The 19,280-nt window shown below is 53.8% G+C and overlaps 1 protein-coding gene across 1 annotated transcript; it reads left to right on the top strand.

Moving 5' to 3' along the window:
- Window positions 1-134: 134 nt before the first annotated feature.
- SEZ6L2 (seizure related 6 homolog like 2) lies at window positions 135-19,258 on the top strand. Its single transcript, XM_089895920.1, has 17 exons — window positions 135-1,875; window positions 2,777-2,927; window positions 3,579-3,883; window positions 4,228-4,367; window positions 4,651-4,852; window positions 9,225-9,410; window positions 10,135-10,303; window positions 10,942-11,105; window positions 12,831-13,031; window positions 13,485-13,623; window positions 14,461-14,657; window positions 14,777-14,971; window positions 17,321-17,512; window positions 17,597-17,788; window positions 18,271-18,309; window positions 18,492-18,609; window positions 18,736-19,258. The coding sequence occupies exons 1-17, from the start codon at window positions 1,797-1,799 to the stop codon at window positions 18,911-18,913; spliced, it is 2,847 nt and encodes a 948-aa protein (XP_089752046.1). The 5' UTR covers window positions 135-1,796; the 3' UTR covers window positions 18,914-19,258.
- The last annotated feature ends 22 nt before the right edge of the window (window positions 19,259-19,280 follow it).

Raw genomic sequence — 19,280 nt, 5'->3', positions numbered from 1 at the left:
CTCCCTCCACCACCGCTCCCCCCACCCCCGCCCCTCTTTTCGCTCTCTCTTTCCCTCCCCGCTCTGCCTCTCCTTCTAGCTTCCCCGGACAGCAGTTCCTACCCCACCTGGACCCGCAGCCCTGGGAACCGCAACCAGCAGTCCTCTGCAGCGATTTCTCTCTCCTTCCTCCCCCTCTCTCCTTCCTGCCCTCGCTTCTCTCTCGACCCGACCCACGGGTTCTCTCGCTCTCTCTCCCCCCTCCCCCACTCGCTCCTTCCTTGTCCCCCACTCACCCTGACGTCACCCTCCCCACAGTCCTCTCAGCTTAGCTACCCCCGCCCTCGCCCAGTGGCCACCGCAACTCAGCCGGGTCGGGGGTGTCGTCTCCGGATTTGCCTCCCCCGGCCCCGACGGGGCGCCACGTGGGGCTCAGGGGGCACAGCGCCAACCTCCAGCGCCCCGCAATGCGAAACGAAAGGGCGGGGCCTGAGAGGGGCGTGGCAAGTAAGGGGCGTGGCGAGCGCGCGAACTGATGGACAAGACCGGCGCTCGCAGACTGCGGACAGGGACGCTGCGGCCGGTCCGTGGGTCAGCCGATCCTTCGACCAGTCGGCCTGTGACTCCACCTCCCCCATTCGCCTTCACAAGAGCCAACCCCCGGCGGGAGCCCGATTGATAATGAAGGCGGCTTCAGCCAATCGCCTGCAGCGCCGCGGGCCGGGCCATCTCAGGCGGGGCCGAGAAGAGCTGTCCTTTCTCGTGGTGCTGAAAAGGGCTCTCCAGCGGTCTTGCGAGATGAGACCAGGAGAAAAAAATTAAAGTTGAAGCCGCCAGGCAGCTGGCTGGGGTCCTGTTGTACGTAAGAGGAGGGCTCTCCCCTCCCCAGATCCTGGCCTGTCACCCCTTAGACTTCTCACAAACGTAGGAACTTGTCATTCTTCTGGAGGGGGAGGTAGCGCATTCTACATGAGCTTCTCTGAAATGGTCTGGAAGAGGGCCGGGGGCATATTGGGGGCGCTGAGCAAGCGCAAACCCAGCTATGCTGCCCCTCAACACCCTGGGAAGAGAACATTCAGTTTCCAAATGTGCTGGAATGGTTGGGGGAGGGGTCATAATTACTGCTGGGACCAGAGTTGTCTTCACTTCCCCTAGGGGCCGTGGGAGTGAGGATTAAGACCCTGGCTCATGTGGTCCCTCCTTCTTCCATCTGCACTTCCTCCTCCTCCCTCCCCCCACAGCCCCCAAATAAATCCCAAGCCCCTCCCTTCGCCCGTCCCCAGGATCTGACGTGGGCTCGACACCTTTCTCAGCTCTCCCTCCCGCAGCTCCAGTGCCCGAGCCTCGGCTCTCCAGGTTCTGCAACCCCCTCCTCTCCCCTCCAAGCCCCACTAGAGCACAGTAGGGACCCTCCCTATCCTCGACCACACCCTAGGTCCCCGGAAGCTGTTTTGCCTCGACCCACTCCCCCGGCTTAGAATCCAGCCAGCCTGGCGGACCCAGGTGCCTGAGCCAGAGGGTAACCCAGGCGACCCAGCTCCTTCGCCCTTCTTGGCCCCACCCGCTGCAGCCGGAGCCGCGCCCCCTCTCCCGCAGACAGGAGAGCTGAGGACAGAGGAGACCGGCCAAAGAGGGGTGGGCTCCAGGAGACCCCCAGCCCAGTTCTGCCCCTCCGTCCCAAAGGCAGAGACATTGTCTCCCTTGCTAACTGCCAGTAGGAAAAAAAAATTAATAGGAAAGATAAAAGAAGACGGAGGAAAGGTGACAGCTAGATTATTTAGGAGAGGCGCAGAGGAGAGAAATTGGTGTGAGTCGCCATGGGGGCTCCCAGGGCCCAGCATCCGCCACCTCCCCAGCTGCTGTTCCTAATTCTGCTGAGCTGTCCCTGGATTCAGGGTAAGGACTTGCGTGCGTGGGGGTGGGCCCCCGGGAAGGCCCCCAGCTGGGTCCTATACCTTCCTTTCTCCGAACATCCTGCGCCTTCTGAGCTCCTGGGGGAGGGGAGGGGCACAGCTGACGGAGAAGGGGCAAGCCAGGGCTTTCCAGCTTGCACCTGGAGCCCCTAGCCCCATATATTGAGGAGTTGGGGAGATTAATGAGGGGAGCTTTTAGCAGCGTCTCAGGGGTTAAATCCAGGAAGAAGGGCTGGGGACGTTGTGGCGGGGCGGGGGGGGGGGGATGCCTGCGGAGGCGGCAGAAGCAGGCCGGGTACCAGGGTGGGAGATGGAGGTGGCGGGAGAGATGCCAGGCGCAGCACACACGAATGTTCTTGGACGTATGGACAAAGACAGATGAACAGAGGCAGTGCGCAGAGGCTAGATATTCAATCCCCAACTCTGACCCCCCAGCGAGACTCCAGGGAAGGGGGCAGAGACTGCAGAGAAAGAGAGGGAGGACCACACTGCAGAGACAGAAACCCAGAGAAAAAGCTGGACACTGCAGAAGCAAGGGCTGGGAGGTGCTGCCAGACCCTCCGCAGAGGCCCGGGGTTGGGGGGAGAGCATCACTGAGGGGAAAATGAAGGTAGCGCCCTGCCTCTTCTCTGCCCTGCTGGCTCTGTCCGAGGTGCTCACCGAAGGCCCACACAGCCTGGGGGAAAAGGGAGAGACGAAGGGGTAGCAGTGTGATGGGCAGCTGGGAGCCCCTCCTCCAATCTTGGCTCTCAGCCCAGTCTGGGACCCTCTGAGCTCCTGCTGGCCCAGCTGACTGAGGAGAGAATAAGAGCTCTGGAAAAGATCTTTCTGGAGAAGGAAGGAGTGTGGGGCAGTGGAAGAGCTCGCACAACTTCATCTCCCAGGTCTGCCCCTGAAGGAGGAGGAGGCACTGCCGGAGCCTGGAAATGAGACCCCCACCGTAGCCTCTGAGGCCTTGGCAGAGCTGCTCCATGGAGCCCTGCTGAGGAGAGGCCCAGAAATGGGCTACCTGCCGGGTGAGGCCCCCAGAGTGGCAGGAGCAACATAGAGGCAGAGGGAGGGACATTAATTCAGGGAGATGGGGAGCCAGGCCAGTGAAATTCAGAGAGACAGAGAGAGATGGTTCGAGAGAGTCAAAACTGGACATAGACAGTCAGAGAGCCAGAGAAATTGAGGTAGAATGATCAAGAAACAGCACAGAAAAACAGACAGATAGAAAGACAGATGGAAACTCAGAGAGCCAGAATCAGAGATAGAGTGGAAAAGAGACACAGAAAGAGAGAGAAATGCAGAGAGTAGTAGACCTAGAGTCATAAAATCAGAGAGGGGTAAGAGTACTAAACATAGACCGAGAGTTCTAGAGAGTGCAAAATAAAAAGAGGAAAGAGAAAGGGGTAACCGGGAGAGAGAGCCAGATCTGAATGGGGAGACAGAGAGAGAAGCTCAAGGAGACTGTCAGGGTGGAAGGGCCTGGACAGAGAGAAGAAAAGAAGGGGCTGGGGGGCAGGCTGTGGAAGCCTTGGGAGGAGGGGGGAAGTTTGGGTGGGGAAGGGAGAGGTGGGGGTCCTGCACCTCGTGGGGGAGGTCTTTTGGGTTCAGTGGGGAACTCGCAGTGTCTCTTAGCCCTGATCCCCGACCGAGGCCCATCAATGTGCTCCTCCTGTTTCCTGACTTCCCTCGCACTGTCCCAGGATCTGATCCAGACCCCACACTAGCCACCCCTCCAGCCGGCCAGACTCTTGCAGCACCCTCCCTGCCACGGGCCACTGAGCCGGGCACAGGGCCTCTGACAACAGCCATAACCCCTAAGGAGGGCAGGGGGGCAGGCCCCACCGCGCCGGAGCTGCTGACCCCGCCCCCAGGAACTACGGCCCCGCCCCTTCCCGGTCCCGCCTCCCCAGGCCCGCCCCTCGGGCCTGAGGGAGGAGAGGAGGAGACCACGACCACCATCATCACCACGACAACTGTCACCACGACGGTGACCAGCCCAGGTGAGGCGATTGAAAGGGGATGTGGGAGAAGAGGAAGGTGTGGATGGGGGAGAGGCTGCCGGGAACGTGTGGAAGAAGAAGGGGTCTAGATGGGAGAGGGCCTTCTGCTTAATTATAATAAAGGCTAGCGTTGATACACCCTTACTATGTGCCAGCACTGTTCTATGTGTCTTATGTCTTACGACAGTTGAGGAAGGGAGTTCTAGGCACAGATGGGAGAGTGAGCATTGGATAAAGATGGTGAGGGGTGCTGGGGAGAAGACAGATGAGGACCCCCAGGGTTACTTGGCTGGGAGGGCAAGAACACAGAGATTCTCTCAACCCCAGCACTTATATCTCTTTAGTTCTGTGTAATAACAACATCTCCGAAGGTGAAGGTCATGTGGAGTCTCCAGGTTTAGGGAGCGCGGCCAGCCGAACCTTGGGGCTCCTGGACTGCACATACAGCATCCATGTCTACCCTGGCTACGGCATTGAGATCCAGGTAACTGGACTTAAGCATATGATTGTGAAACCTCCCAGCCCTTCCCTCCGGGCCCAGGGGTGTGCACGGGTTGGGCCTAGGAGCCAGAGAACTTGTTTTCTGACTCAGATGGACCTATTTTCTGAGGATCTCACAGACTCTCCTAAAGTTCTACAACTTGGCCAACGTTACCGTGGTTCTTGGTCTGCTACATACAGGGAAAAGGAAGGCAAGGGGCGTGGGAGCTTAGGGGGTCACACACCCCAGCTGACTTCCCTGGCGGGTCTGGGTCTGGCTTCTTTAGGTGCAGACGCTGAACCTGTCTCGGGAGGAGGAACTCCTGGTGCTGGCTGGTGGGGGTTCCCCAGGACTGGCCCCCCGACTCCTGGCAAATTCCTCCATGCTGGGAGAAGGACAGGTCCTTCGGAGTCCAACCAACAGGCTGCTCCTGCACTTCCAGAGCCCACGGGTCCCAAGGGGTGGTGGCTTCAGGATCCACTATCAGGGTGAGGAGTTCGGAGTGCTGGTGGGAGGGCAGGGGCCACACTGGGCACAGAGAACATCTTCAGGAGCCTTCTAAGCACAGGGTAATGTTGGGGCCTTTTCCTCCTGACTAGGACCATGGGGGGCAGAATCCTCGGAGGAGACCTATACACACTTATCTCACACACTCACAGACCTGTGCCTGGGTGTGCACACATCCAAGTGACAATTCATCCATTCACTCAGCAAATGTTTATTGAGTGCCCACTTCATACAGGCCCTGTGTTATCCTTGGAGAGAAGAATAAACAAGCCAGATGTAAAGGGAACTCAGAATCTAGGTAGGGAGTTGGACAAATAATCAGGATAATTATAATTCAGTGAGATAAGGACCCCCATCCCTATGATGGAGGAACCACTGTCAGAGAGAACAACTATCAAAGGGACCTAAATTTCCCCTATAAGGAATATGGGGACACCTCCTTGGAGGAGGTGATGACTAAGCTGACACCTAAGATGAGTTAGCTAGGGGAAGGGTGGGAGGGAGAGAAAGAGGAAGGCAGATGTCTAGATGGATGGAAAAACACATTCCAAGACCCAGAGAGGAGAAAAAAATGTGACCCCCTTGAGGAGTTGAGGTAATTCAGCATGGAAGATAGAATTGTCTTAGCTGTGTGACCTGGGGTGAGTTACTTAACCTTTCTGTGCCGCATTGTCTTATCTGAAAAATGGGGATCATAATACTTACTTTGTGGTATTATTAGGAAGATCAAATGAATCAATACACGTCAAGTGCTTAAAATAGTGTCTGGTACACAGTGAGGGCTCGAAAATGTCAGTCATTGCTATTACAGTAAAGCACAGAAAGTGCTGGGGAAGTAGGCCAAGAGGCTAGACTGGGAGGTAGGTTGTATTTGGATGACAAAGGGCCTTACCAGCTTCAGTGAGGAGTCCTTGGACTACTTTATCCTGCAGGGGAGGAGGAGACACTTTGAAATGTTTTAAGCAAGATAGTGACAGCCTCAGATTTGTGACCTAAAAAGATCCTGCTGACTTCTGGGGGTAGGAAGGAGGGGATGTATCTGCGCATGCTTGCATTTGCAAGCACCCACCCACAGACAGCCTACACACACGTGTACATCCATATTTGCCTGTGTGTATGGAAACCTTCCCACGATGCAATGTACATTCTAGCATATACGTGTACATGAGGCAAGGGGCCCAGCCCAAGGTCCCATTCCAGACACTGCTGCCGTCTCCAAAGTCCCTTCCTTTGCTCAGAAACAGAGAGGGAACTGTGTGTTGGGCCAGTGTCCCCTTCACTTCACCTCATGGCCTTGCTGCCCGCTTGTGAGCTCTGCTGACACCAGATCCCTTGTGACTTTATCCAGGACACAGACAACCCGTATCCCTTCCTCACACACTCTCCAGCCTCTCCTGAGGCCTCTGCTCTAGACTTGCCCCAGGAGGTAAGGCATGCACGGTGGAGACGCCCAGCAGCAGACCTACTCGTGGAGAGACCAGTGAGCCGGGGGACATGTAGTTGGTGGTCAGGGCCCGGCTGTTGGGGAGCAAGGGCATGCCTTGAAGGCCCAGAGCTGAGGGCTGGGCTTCAGATATTATAGGATGGCTTCCTGCTGGCTCCTTTAAGCAGCCACTTCCCTAGGGCATTGAAAATAGGACTCTTTAGATGAACTGGAACATTTGAGGAAGCAGGGCTATTGCATAAATGGGCCTTCATTACCTGCCTCCGTCTTCCCTGCTCTGCGGCTTCTGCAGGCACATTTGGGACGGAGGCCCTGTTTAAGCCCTTCCCAATTTGCACTGGCTGGGCCCTCCAGTCCACAGTGGCCTCATTAGCTTCTCTGGAAGGTCAAAGGCTCCATCACCCCTCACCCCAAGTCCAGCAAACTTTCCCATTTACAAAACTCTTTCATCAACTCTTGTTTTGGTTGCTTCTCACAGCAGCCCTGGGGGTGGCCATTGTCAGCTCCATCTCTAAGAGGAAGAAAAAGCCTCAAAGCTCATATGGATTGCTCAGCCACCAGCAAATTCATTGCAGAGTCAGAAGTCAGATCTCCAAGTCCCTGACCCCTGGTCATTTATTAATTGAAGCTGGGGGGGTGGCGATTAACATTTTCTGAGTATTTTCTATGTTCCAGGTGCTTGATTCCAGGTTTCTTTTCTTTAAGGCCAATCCTCAATGATAGGAATTGTTATTGCCATTTACAGATGAAAGGTGAAGTCACCTGCTCAAGGCCATACAGCTAATAAGTTGTGAAACTAGAACTGGAACTTAGGTCTGCCCATCTCCAAATCCAGTGCTCTTTGCACTGTTCCACATTGCCCCTTGGCGGCATCAACTGATCAGCTAGGCTAGGTTTTTAGGAGACAAAATAAAAAACATTTGATTCAGTCTCACAATGGCAATAGGCAGGTGTTAATGTGATGATAAAATTATGCATGTGGATTGTGTTTAGGCAAAAAGAAAAAAAAACTAACTCTGTGGGAAAGGGGAGGGGTCAGGAAGACTTCCTGGAGGAAGTGGTACTTAAGTTACTCCTTGAAAGATGAGGAACAGTGAGAAGAGAGCCTTTCAGGTAGGGGAAATTGTGTGGAAAAATATGGAAGTGGGACTGTAAGGAGTCACAGAACTGTATCGTGTGAGATGTATGGGCCGTGGGTGCTGAGAACTGAAGCTGGATGGGCTGGGCTGGAACTGGTTGTGGAAGGAGCTTGAATGTCAATCTAAAGCATTCAGACTTGATTCTGTTGGTCTTGGAGAGCCATCACAGAGGCTAAAGTTTATTCAAATCACTGTGCGGTTTTTTTGGTTTGTTTTTTGTTTATTTGTTTGTTTTGTCCACTGCTCGGCTTGCAGGATCTTAGTTCCCTGACCAAGGATTGAACCCCTGCCCGGCAGTGAAATCGCCAAGTCCTAACCACTGGACCGCCAGGGAATTCCTAAATCCCTGTGTTCTAAAAGGCTGTTTTTATGTCTATCTTAGTAGACCATGAACTCCTGAAGGCAAGGCCTCAGTCTTTTTCACCTCTGACCCTAGGACCCAGCCAAGGAAATGCTTGTTGAATTTTGAAACAGGGAGAGACCAGGTCTCTTACAGAATCACTCAGGACTGGAGAGTCAGAAAAAGCAAAGGCCCAGGCAAGCTGGACCCTCTGCTAACCAGAGCCTGCCCCTCGTACAAGACCCAGCTTCGATGTACTTCCTCCAGGAAGCCCTTCTTAAAGAACTCTGCCTAGTCTTAAACAGAAACACAGAGCTCTGTCAGAATCAAGTTCAGAGTCTATCACTGATTACCAAGTCACTTTCTATTTGTTTGTTTTATCTCATATGTTTCCACAAGAATTTCAGGAGGCTTTCAAAAAAGAATGCAAACAATAAGATTAAATAGAATAAGTAAGAGGGAGTTCCCTGGCAGTCCAGTGGTTAGGACTCCACGCTCTCACTGCCAAGGGCCGGGGTTCAATCCCTGGTTGGGGAATTAAAATCCCACAAACCGTGTGGCACAGCCAAAAAAAAAAAAAGAAAAAAAAAGAGAAAAATTGGCACCAGATAATGCTTATTAAATTTGAAAAAAGTAGAATGTGGATAGACAAGCCATTGTTACTAGGGACAAGGCTCAACCTGGTTCTGGGCTTCCTAGCAGCCAGTATGAAAAGAGAGATTACACAGTTCTCATTGCAGGAAAAAAGACAAACCAGTTCCTTAAGGAAAGCAAAGCTTTCCCTAGCACTTCACTTTCACTGGGGGATTCATTTAGGGGACACTGGGTATTAAGGTCTTTAATGACAGTATAGTCTGTTTCTAAAGGAGTTTCTTGTGACTCCTCTGGATGAAAGCTGAGGGTATAATACCACAGTGACACCCCAGTGGAAGAAAGTCTGTGTGTGTGGAGGGGAGAAAATGATCTGAGTCACTTAATAACTTGGAGCCTCAACTTCCACCCCTGGAAAGTGGGTCACAGCCTTTCTCTGACTACCTCAAAAGCACTGCATTAACTCATTTTGGAAGCTGAACAAGCTCTGCAAATACTATTTGCTATTATTAGAGCTGAATGGGGTTCAGAGTGGTCAATTGATTTGCCTGAGTTCACACAGTAAATGGGTGCTAGGGTCCAAAACTTCTTTGAGGCTCAGGTTTCTCATCTGTAAAATGGGGGCCAAAGTGGGTAGATTACAAAGATTAGGGGAGATAAGGGATGTTGACATTACCTCTTCATGAGACAGTGTGTCCATGTAAGGACTCCAGTATGGAGCCAGTTTGTGCCCTGGAGAGTGAGGGGGACCTGGAAAGAGGGGAGGAAATGCTGGGGAACCAGTGAGAGAGGATGGCCTGGGAGAGTGAATCCTCTTTCTCCTGCCCTGCCTGATCCAGCCTACCTCTTGAGCTGCGGCTTCCCTCCCCGGCCAGCCCATGGGGATGTGAGTGTGACAGACCTTCACCCTGGAGGCACTGCCATCTTCCACTGTGATTCGGGCTACCAGCTGCAGGGTGAGGAGACCCTCATCTGCCTCAATGGTACCCGGCCAGCCTGGAGCAGTGAACCCCCCAGCTGCATGGGTGAGTCTCTACCACAATAGGTGTGGTTTTCTGTCCTGGGAGCCCCACTGGAGGGTCCTACCTTGGGGGTCTCTATCTTTGGGAACACCCATCTGGAAGGGGTTTTTACCCTGAAGAGTCCCTATCCTGAGGTTTCCATTTGGAGCTCTTCACCCTGAGGGTCTCAATCCTTGGAGTCCCCATCCTTGGGTGGGGCTCACCATCTGGGGAAGTGCCACCTCGGGGTGGGGGGTGGGGGTTCCTTTTTTTTTTTTTTTTTTTGTTTGGCCATGCCACATGGCTTGTGGGAATTTAGGTCCCCGACCAGGGATCAAACCTGTGCTCCCTGCAGTGGAAGCGCAGAGTCCTGACCACTGGACCACAGGGAATTCCTGGAGGGTTCCCATTTGGGGAGTCTTCATCCTGGGATCCTATCCTGAGTATTTTCCATCTGAGAGCTTCAGTTTGGGGGACTTCCCCATAACTCCCCACCCCAGGGTGTCCACATCTGGGGAGTCTTCATTTTGATGGAATCTCCATCCTGGGGGAGGGGGGTGTCCATCCTAGGGTTTTTCTATTCCAAGGCTGGTTCCTCACCTGGTAGTGGCCTGAAAAAAGTCCTGGGGTGAGCCTGTAGGGCAGAGGTCATCCCAAGGCCAGGTCCCAGGCAAAGGTGTGGGTGCAATAGCTCTGCAGATGGGAAAAGGACAAGTCACCTTAACCTGCCCCCCCGCACCGCCCACAGCATCCTGTGGTGGCACCATCCACAACGCTACACTTGGCCGCATCGTGTCCCCTGAGCCTGGGGGAGCGGCAGGGCCCAACCTCACCTGCCGTTGGGTCATCGAAGCAGCTGAGGGACGCCGGCTGCACCTACACTTTGAGAGAGTCTCCCTGGATGAGGACAACGACCGGTGAGGGTCTGGGCCTTGCGTCAGAGGTCCTCACTTCAAGGAAATAGGGAGGCTGCAATAGACAGTCAGACAGACGCGGGGGGAATCCCAGTTGGGATCTATGTCAAATGCGGGTTAGTCCTTCCCCTTTCTTAGGCAGTATAGCTGTGCAAACTGAGACAAATCACTTAACCTCTCTGTGCTTCAGTTTTCTCATCTGTAGAATGGAGATAATAGTACCTCCCTCTTAAGGTTTCTGTGAGGACAAATGCATTAAGATATGTAAAGTGCTTGGAATGGTGCCTAGCACACAGTAAGCACTATAAATGTGTTTGCCAACGTCATCATCATTATTCTCACTCTTTATCTAGCAAACTAGTATCCCAGCTCTGACATTAGTTGCTATGTGTAGCTGGACAGGTTACTTACTCTTTCTGTGCCTCAATTTTCTCATCTATAAAATGAGGGATAATATAGTATCTAACTCAAGGGTTCTTGTGAGAATTAAGTGAGATAAAATGTGTAAAAGCTTAGAAGAGTACATGGCATATAGTTAATGTTTGAAAATAATAGCTACGAAATTAAGTTAGGAGAGCAGGCAAGAGGTGAGGCAGCTTCTGAGGGGAAGCTGAGCTCCTGGCCACCTCTGTCCATCCCAGGCTGATGGTGCGCTCAGGGGGCAGTCCCCTATCCCCGGTGATCTATGACTCGGACATGGATGATGTCCCAGAGCGGGGTCTCATCAGTGATGCCCAGTCCCTCTATGTGGAGCTGCTTTCAGAGACACCTGCCAATCCCCTGCTGCTAAGCCTCCGATTTGAAGGTAACTGCCCTTCCCCTGAGGCCCCACCTGCCGCACCTTCCCCTCTTCCTATGCCCAGGCATGGTCACAAGCACATAATCCATCTCTGCTTATCTCCACGTTTGGATTCCTGAAAACTGACTTGTCTCCCCATCCCAAATCGACAAGGACACATTCTAATTCCCTGAGGTGGTCTTTTCTACTTAAGCTTCAAGTGTGGCTGGATCCAGGTACACAGCCAAGAGACCAGTTACTTAAATCTCTCCATTCTTTCCTCTCGGTTGGCTTCATTCTCAGGCAGACTCTCAGTCTGTTGTGTACCTAGCAGTTACAGATTTACATACCAACAACTTTAGCAACCCCATCAGAGAGAAAGCATACCACTTTCCTAAGAGCTTTAACAAAAATGCCAGGAAAGGCTTTCATTGCCCTGGCTTAGGTCATCTATCTATGCCTGAGCCAATCACTGTAGCTAGGGGCAGGTAGTGTTATGATTGGCAGATCCACATCACATGGCCATCCCTGGTTGGCTCCAACTGAATCTCATGGACTGGAAGTGGGGAGGACATGTGACCCAAAATGAAAATAGGAGTGCTGTTAACAGACAAAGGGGACTGGATGCTGGATAGGTAGGAAGGAAGGAAGTCAGTGATCATGGGAGGAGGCATTTGAACTGGGACTTACAGGATAGAGAGAATTTTAAAAGAGGAAGATTGGGAATGAGCATCTCAGGTGAAAGGAACAGTGTGAGCAACAGTAAAGAGGTAGAGAAAAGCCTGTTATGTTTGGGAAACAGAGAGTTTCACTGTGGCTGGAGCAGAGGATTTGTGTAAACAGTAGCAGGAAAGAGACAAAGCAAGTAAAATGCTCAGAGATGGGAGGGGCTAGTTTCTGGTATGAATCAAGGGAGAAAGGGAATTGGCACTTGGCCCTGATGGATGCATAGGATTTGGACATGACACCTTATCAGGTTAAGTAATGGTGAAACAGAACAGTGGATCTGAAAAATAAATTGCATTTTAGATTCTGAGAGTGCAAAGAGAATTTCTAGGTTTGAGGCCTGTCTCCATGGTTGTGGGCCACTGCTGCTCAATGGGTTTCAGACTCTTTCTGTATCATAGGCACCTGAGCCTTACCTGAGTCTAAGATATGATCAGATGGGCAAAAACTAAAACACTCTACAAATGTTAATTTTTTTGCTGACTTAGACCAAAGTTAAAACTGAGTAGCTTTTGTGTTTGCCTCACTTTTGGATTCTAGCCACAGTATGGATAATCAGGGTTGATCAGAAACCAACGGTTATTTTTGAGGAGCGAACACACCTACATGAGCCAGGTCTCCAAAGGCACCGTTTCCCCCCACTCCATTGCAGCTTCCAGAGCCAAGTGTATCTGGCTGGGAATCAAGGAATCTGGGCTTGAGGTCTGGTTCTGCCACTGCCCTACTGTGTGACATGGAGCACATGGCTTTTTGTCTGTGGACCTAGTGTCCTCATCTGTAGAATAGTGGCTGGGACTTGACTGACCTTGGGGTTTCTGTCCAGAGGCCGGGGAGCTAACATAAATATGTGAATGAGGAATGTTAGGGTTTGGGGGAAACTGGAAAGTGAAAGCTAAGCCCAAAGGCTTTCCATTTTAAATAGCCCACTGGGGGGCCAAACCACACTGGAATTCAGCCTGGTTCCCCAGTCTGAGATCCCCGGAGGCCTGTCCTAATGCTTAATTCCTGTGACTGACTCCTCTCTAGCCTTTGAGGAAGATCGCTGCTTTGCCCCCTTCCTGGCACATGGCAATGTCACCACCACGGACCCTGAATACCGCCCAGGGGCACTGGCCACCTTCTCATGCCTCCCAGGATATGCCCTGGAGCCCCCTGGCCCCCCCAATGCCATCGAATGTGTGGATCCCACAGAACCCCACTGGAATGACACAGAGCCAGCCTGCAAGGGTGAGCGTGCCGCCTTCCCTGCCTCCCCAGAACATCCTTCAGTTCACAGACTACCCCCTGAGCTGGGGATCCTAGGAAGGCCGTTCAGGAAGGAGAACCTAGTAAACTCAGGATCAATCTCTGTCCCTTTCAGAGGCTTAGTTTTCTTAGCTGAGCAGTTGATGGGCTTGTTACAGAGTTCAGGGGTCATAACCCAAATATCTTCAAGAGCTAGATTGGGCTAAGTCATGGATTGGGTGGTAATGCATAGGCTGGAGACTGGGCGGGGTTAGTTAAGAGTGGGGCGGGGGATTGGACACAACAGGACTAGACGTGGCAAGAATCAGGTGGGTAATAGATAATAGGAAACCGGGGAGGCAGTCTGGTGCACACAGTTGGGAGTGGTGAGGATCGTAGCGAAATAGAGACTGCATGCCCACCTGGGTCCTGAATCTGACACCCTTTCTATCCTAGCCATGTGTGGAGGGGAGCTGTCAGAGCCAGCTGGTGTGGTCCTCTCTCCGGATTGGCCCCAAAGCTATAGCCCCGGCCAAGATTGCGTGTGGGGTCTGCATGTCCAGGAAGAGAAGCGCATCTTGCTTCAAGTTGAGATGTATGTTTGGGTACTGCAGAGGGTGCAATGGGTGTGGGCTCAGCCAAGTGTGGTATGACAATACACTGGCCTGCATTATGAGCCTGGCTGGCTCGAGTGTCTACACGAGATTCGGTGAATATATGTTCGGATGAAAGAAGTGGCTAAGGATTCAGGATAGGGATGTGGGACATCAGGTAGACCCAGGTACAAATCACTTATTGGTCAGGCAACCTTGGACAAGTAAATGGGGTAATGCAGCCTTCCTCGGGGACTATTGTGAAAAAGGGGCTCTGGCCTGAAGTCTCACTCTGGCTGTTTCTGAGGCCCCCCTGGAGTGATTTCCAGGGACCCAGGCCCAAGCTGTTGCATCAGCGGCATCACACAAGGTGGGCATGGGTGTGCGGGAAATCCAGTGAGCTACTTTGGTGTGAGGCGGTCATGTGCCTGGACAGAACCAGAAGTGGGCGTGGCTCAAAAAGCATGTACTCGGTTGGGGCCTAGAGTTGGGCTGGGTGGTAATGAGCATGGTCTGTGATTGGTCAGAGCTGGAGTTGAGCCTGGCTGTGCATCATCTGGTGATGGAGGAGGGACTGGGAAGTGGGAGGCGTCAACAATGATCAGTGTTGGGGATTGGGAAGCAGGAGCCGGGAGGAGCCACAGACCAAATGGAACCTGGAGCGACTAGCGTGGAGGAGAAGCCCATAACTGATCCAAACTGAGGCCTGGGATAGGAGAATGTAAGGCGGGACTGGAGAGTAGGCAAGGTTGCTAATGAGCTGAGTTAGTGATTGGGCAGAACCAGATGGGAGGGGCCGATCGTAACCCAGCCCCCGTGTCTGGTCCCACTCCCTCCAGCTTGAATGTGCGCGAAGGGGATATGCTGACACTGTTCGATGGGGACGGTCCCAGTGCCCGAGTCCTGGCCCAGCTGCGAGGGCCTCAACCGCGCCGCCGCCTCCTCTCCTCTGGGCCCGACCTCACGCTGCAGTTCCAGGCACCGCCCGGACCTCCAAACCCGGGCCTGGGCCAGGGTTTCGTGTTGCACTTCAAAGGTACCGAGGCCTAGGGTCCCGAGATGGGAAGGGGTCCCCCAGGTCAGAGAGGCCCCCGAGGCTGGAATGGCGCCCTGGGTCGCAGGACAGCCTCCAAACTCGCCGTCTCTCCCCTGCAGAGGTCCCGAGGAACGACACGTGCCCCGAGCTGCCGCCCCCGGAATGGGGCTGGAGGACGGCTTCCCACGGGGACCTGATCCGGGGCACTGTGCTTACTTATCAGTGCGAGCCTGGCTATGAGCTGCTTGGGTCGGACATTCTCACCTGCCAGTGGGACCTGTCCTGGAGCGCAGCGCCGCCCGCCTGCCGAAAGAGTGAGCCCGGGCCCCGCCCTAATCCTCTCGTGGCTCCGCCCCTGCCCACCTGGGTTTCACGGCTCTGCTTGGGCTCCGCCCACCCCCTATGCGCCCCGCCTCCGTATGTTCTTGTTCCCGCCCCTGTTCCGTCTGGACCCATCCCTTCGCTCGAGGTCCTGCCTAGATCTTCCTCAGGCCCCAACCATATGTCCAGTGGGTTCCACTCCTCTGTTCCTCGGTGTCCCGAAACTGTACCCTCTGGTCCCCACTCTCATCTTCCCAGGGCTGCATCCCTCTCTCTTGCACTGTTCTGGGTCCTGAACCTGGTTCTTCTGGGTTCCTCCCCCATCGTCTCCTGGCCCTGCCTCTGCCCAGTCTGAGTCCCGCCCCCCTGCCCCCCTGCCCCCCTGCCCCCCGCCTGCCCCGTCATCTCTTTTCTTGTTCTAGGCCTTGCTCCAGTCTCTCAGTCCCCAACCCTTGACATTATGGGGAGTCACTTTGCAGTGGCCTAGGCTTGTCAGAGAGCTCGGTTTATTTTATTTTATTTACTTTTATTTTTTTAATAAATTTATTTATTTATTCATTTATTTATTTATTTTTTGCTGAGTTGGGTCTTCGTTGCTGCACGAGGGCTTTCTCTAGTTGCGGCGAGCGAGGGATACTCTTCGTTATCCTGCGGTGCGCAGTCTTTTCATTGCGGTGGCTTCTCTTGATGCGGAGCATGGGCTCTAGGCATGTGGGCTTCCGTAGTTGTGGCTCGTGGGCTCTAGAGCACAGGCTCAGTAGTTGTGGCGCACGGGCTTAGTTGCTCTGCGGCATGTGGGATCTTCCCGGACCAGGGCTCGAACCCGTGTCCCCTGCATTGGCAGGCGGATTCTTAACCACTGCACCACCAGGGAAGCCCATCGGTTTATTTTAATTCCGTTATTAAAGTCCCATGATGTGTTGGGGCTGGAGTTATGCGGAGGTGTTGGGGACTCTCCCTACCCTGACAGAGCTCACAGTCTGGGACAGGGACAGATACTTACTCAGGATATTAGAGTGGTAACCGCTGGGTGACTTCAGGCAAGGCACTTAACATCTCTGAGGCTTTGGCTTCTTCCTCAGTGAAGTAGGAATAGAGGATTGTGAAAAGCAAATGAAAAGCTTTTCACGTTAGTGCCTGGTGCAGGTAAACAGTGAGTAAGTAGTAGTTGCTATAAGTATGAAGAAGGGCTGTAGGAAGAGGGGTGGGTTAATTGTCCCAGGGATACAGCAGGAGATTTCACAGAGGAGGTGACATTCAAAGGAGCTGGGAGAATTTATCTTTTAGAAGAGCAGAAAAGGGTGGCATCTTGTCACTTCCTCCAAATTTCTGGAAGCCTGTCACCAGGATATAGGATTGTAGGTCTTTCACCTGGCCCCTAGGAGCAACGGTGGGACCAATGAGGATAAGTTTCAGGAAGCCAGATTTGGACTGGACACAAGGAAAACTTTCTAGTTGACACAGCTCCCCATCCCTGGAAGGAGTCACAGGATGTCCAATCTGGAACCCAGACCACACGGGGCAGGGACAAGAAGGGATGGAAGCGGGGCCCAGAGGGGATAGGGCGTAGCCCAACTGCCCAAGACTCAGTAGGGACCCTGCCCAAGGCAGCACATGGAGCCTTCAGCTGAGCTGAGCCCTAAGTCTCTGAATCTCAGCCCAGTGCTCCCTGGCTGTGACCCTGAACAGTTCCAGCTTTGCCACTCCCTGGCTGAGTGACCATAGACCAGTCATTTGACTGCCCTGAGCCCTGAGCCCCAAGGGAGGTGATAGTGACGCTGACCTCTCTGAGATCATCAGGGTATATGATATCATGTTTGTAAAACATTTTAGCGAGGTGCCTTGCTCAGGTCTATATATAAGAAATGGCTTTGATTGGGATTCTTCCACAGCAAGGTTGTAAACAAATGCCCGCAGAGGCCAGGCAGGCAATACAAGTGAGCAGAAGGGGCTGGGGATGACGGGAATGAGGGGAGCAGGAGGTCTGGGCCCCTCTGAAGAGGGCAGCTGCTCTGCTGCTGATGACTTGCCATGCAGGGCTGACACGGTTGGGATTTAGCTGGTTTGCTCTGGTTGAGTGGTTCAATATTTCAAATTTCACCCTACGATGGGGGCCCAGGTTGCCCCAAACATTCTGTTTTCTGGAAGAAACCTGCTATGTAAAATGCATTGAATTTTAAGTTTTCCAACTCCTGCTCTGTTCATTCTGAGGAAGGAGTGGGAGGTGTGTGCAGAGTGTTGCCCAGAGGAGATGGCCCACGACTCAGGCGTCTCCCAGCTCTAAGCTTCTGGCAGATCTTTTAACGGCCTGGCTCCCCCTGACTTTGCCCTCCTGCCAACAGTCATGACTTGTGCCGATCCTGGTGAGATCACCAACGGGCACCGCACCACCTCAGATGCCGGCTTTCCTGTTGGCTCCCACGTCCAGTACCGCTGTCTGCCGGGGTACAGCCTGGAGGGGGCGGCCGTGCTCACCTGCTACAGCCGGGACACGGGCACGCCCAAGTGGAGCGACCGGGTCCCCAAGTGCGCCTGTGAGTCTGGGGACACCCTAGGATGGGTGGCTGGGTGGCCTGCTCAACGGTGCAGCTGGCCCATGACTGACCTCTTCCCTGCAGTGAAGTACGAGCCGTGCCTGAACCCCGGGGTGCCAGAGAACGGCTATCAGACATTGTACAAGCATCACTACCAGGCGGGCGAGTCTCTGCGCTTCTTCTGCTATGAGGGCTTTGAGCTCATTGGCGAGGTCACCATCACCTGTGTGCCCGGGCACCCCTCACAGTGGACCAGCCAGCCCCCACTCTGCAAAGGTGCCTGGGCAGGCAGGGCAGGAGGGGGCACAGCAGTGTCCAGGATGTGACAGGGCTGGGAAAGTCAGGTAGCAAATTCGAGACCCTGCCGAGCTCCCCATCCACTTTCTATGGGCTCTCATTATCAGAGGTATAGCCAAAAGCCCTGGAGAAGTTCAAGGTCATGGAATTATCCTAAGGGAAGTAGTAGAGGGGGCTTTGGTTTGGCAGTCCCTTGCCCTCCGAATAGGTCTCAGTTTCCGTATTTTTGACAAATCCTACAGACCTGGTTGGTTTAGACTGCCCAGGGGTCTGGAGGAGGAGGACCGAGGCCCTGCTCTGACTGTTCCTCCCCTGTCCCCAAGGGAAGGATCGAGTTTAGGTTGAGCAGAGGGCAGAGAATCCAGGCTGTCCAGCCCGGCCCCACTGGGCTCCCGGCCCTCTACCCAGCCTCCTTCCCTCCCTGGCTCAGACCCCGTCCCCTCCTCCTCCTCTCCCTGCAGTGGCCTATGAGGAGCTCCTGGACAACCGAAAACTGGAAGGTCAGTGAGGGCACAGGTGGAGACCCAGGCCTGGCCAAGTTGGGAGGGCAAGGCAGAGGCCGGGGGCAGGAGGCCAGGCCCCCGGTGGGGTGAGGCCCAGGGTTCAGGGCCCAGGGCAGGAGGCTGGGAGAGCCCAGGGCTGGGCCCAGCCCCAGATCACTGGCCTCTCCTCCTCCTTCCAGTGAGCCAGACCACCGACCCGTCACGGCAGCTAGAGGGTGGGAACCTCGCCTTGGCCATTCTGCTGCCCCTAGGCTTGGTCATCGTCCTCGGCAGTGGCGTTTACATATACTACACCAAGTAAGTACATAACTCAGGGAGCTGCTGGCCAGGGCAGACGTCCTGCCTGCCTGGCACAGAAGCCCGGGTGAGGGGGGGTTGGGGGCTCACTTCTCGATAAGCCCCTCTATCTCCTTCCTTTCCCAGGCTACAGGGAAAATCCCTCTTCGGCTTCTCAGGCTCCCATTCCTACAGCCCCATCACGGTGGAGTCAGACTTCAGCAATCCACTGTATGAAGCTGGGGTGAGCCCTTCCCCTACCCCTGGAGTGCCACATCCCTCAGCTCCCCTGGGACTCTATAACCTTCTCTCAAGGTCTTTGTAATATCTGTCTTGGGAATTGCAAACTCAGCTGTCTACAAAGGCCACGTCAATGAACAAAGCCAAGTCAGGTGGGCCAATCGGGAGTGGTAAGGACTGTGACCAACTGGAAAGCTTGTACCCCATCCAGTCCATGGAGGAAACCTAAGCCCAACTGCCAGACCTTCCAACTGTTCAAGACAATCCAGAAATTTAGATTTTTATGTGACTTTAAGATACTGTAGGATGAACCAAATACACCCATTGGCCAGATTCAGCCCCATTCCCACCCCATGGTCCCCAAACTCCCAGTGATCTATGTTATTTTAAAAACACAGAGTCTTTCCCCTTCCTTGTGGATGCCTCCTCCACCTCCATCCCATTCTAGTGAC

Source organism: Delphinapterus leucas, chromosome 15, assembly GCF_059928025.1.
Source record: "Delphinapterus leucas isolate spDelLeu-1000000601 "Yukka" chromosome 15, BTC_Dleu_Yukka2, whole genome shotgun sequence".
Taxonomy (NCBI): Eukaryota; Metazoa; Chordata; class Mammalia; order Artiodactyla; family Monodontidae; genus Delphinapterus; species Delphinapterus leucas.
Note: the sequence above shows the minus strand (reverse complement) of the source record. Positions and strands in the feature narration are given on the sequence as shown.

Bases quoted from the DNA above. Each gene is read 5' to 3' on its own strand.
- SEZ6L2 (XM_089895920.1), top strand. From the start codon at position 1,797: ATGGGGGCTCCCAGGGCCCAGCATCCGCCACCTCCCCAGCTGCTGTTC. The intron at 1,876-2,776 runs GTAAGGACTTGC...TTCATCTCCCAG, and splicing joins GAGCTGTCCCTGGATTCAGG to GTCTGCCCCTGAAGGAGGAG. The intron at 9,411-10,134 runs GTGAGTCTCTAC...CACCGCCCACAG, and splicing joins TGAACCCCCCAGCTGCATGG to CATCCTGTGGTGGCACCATC.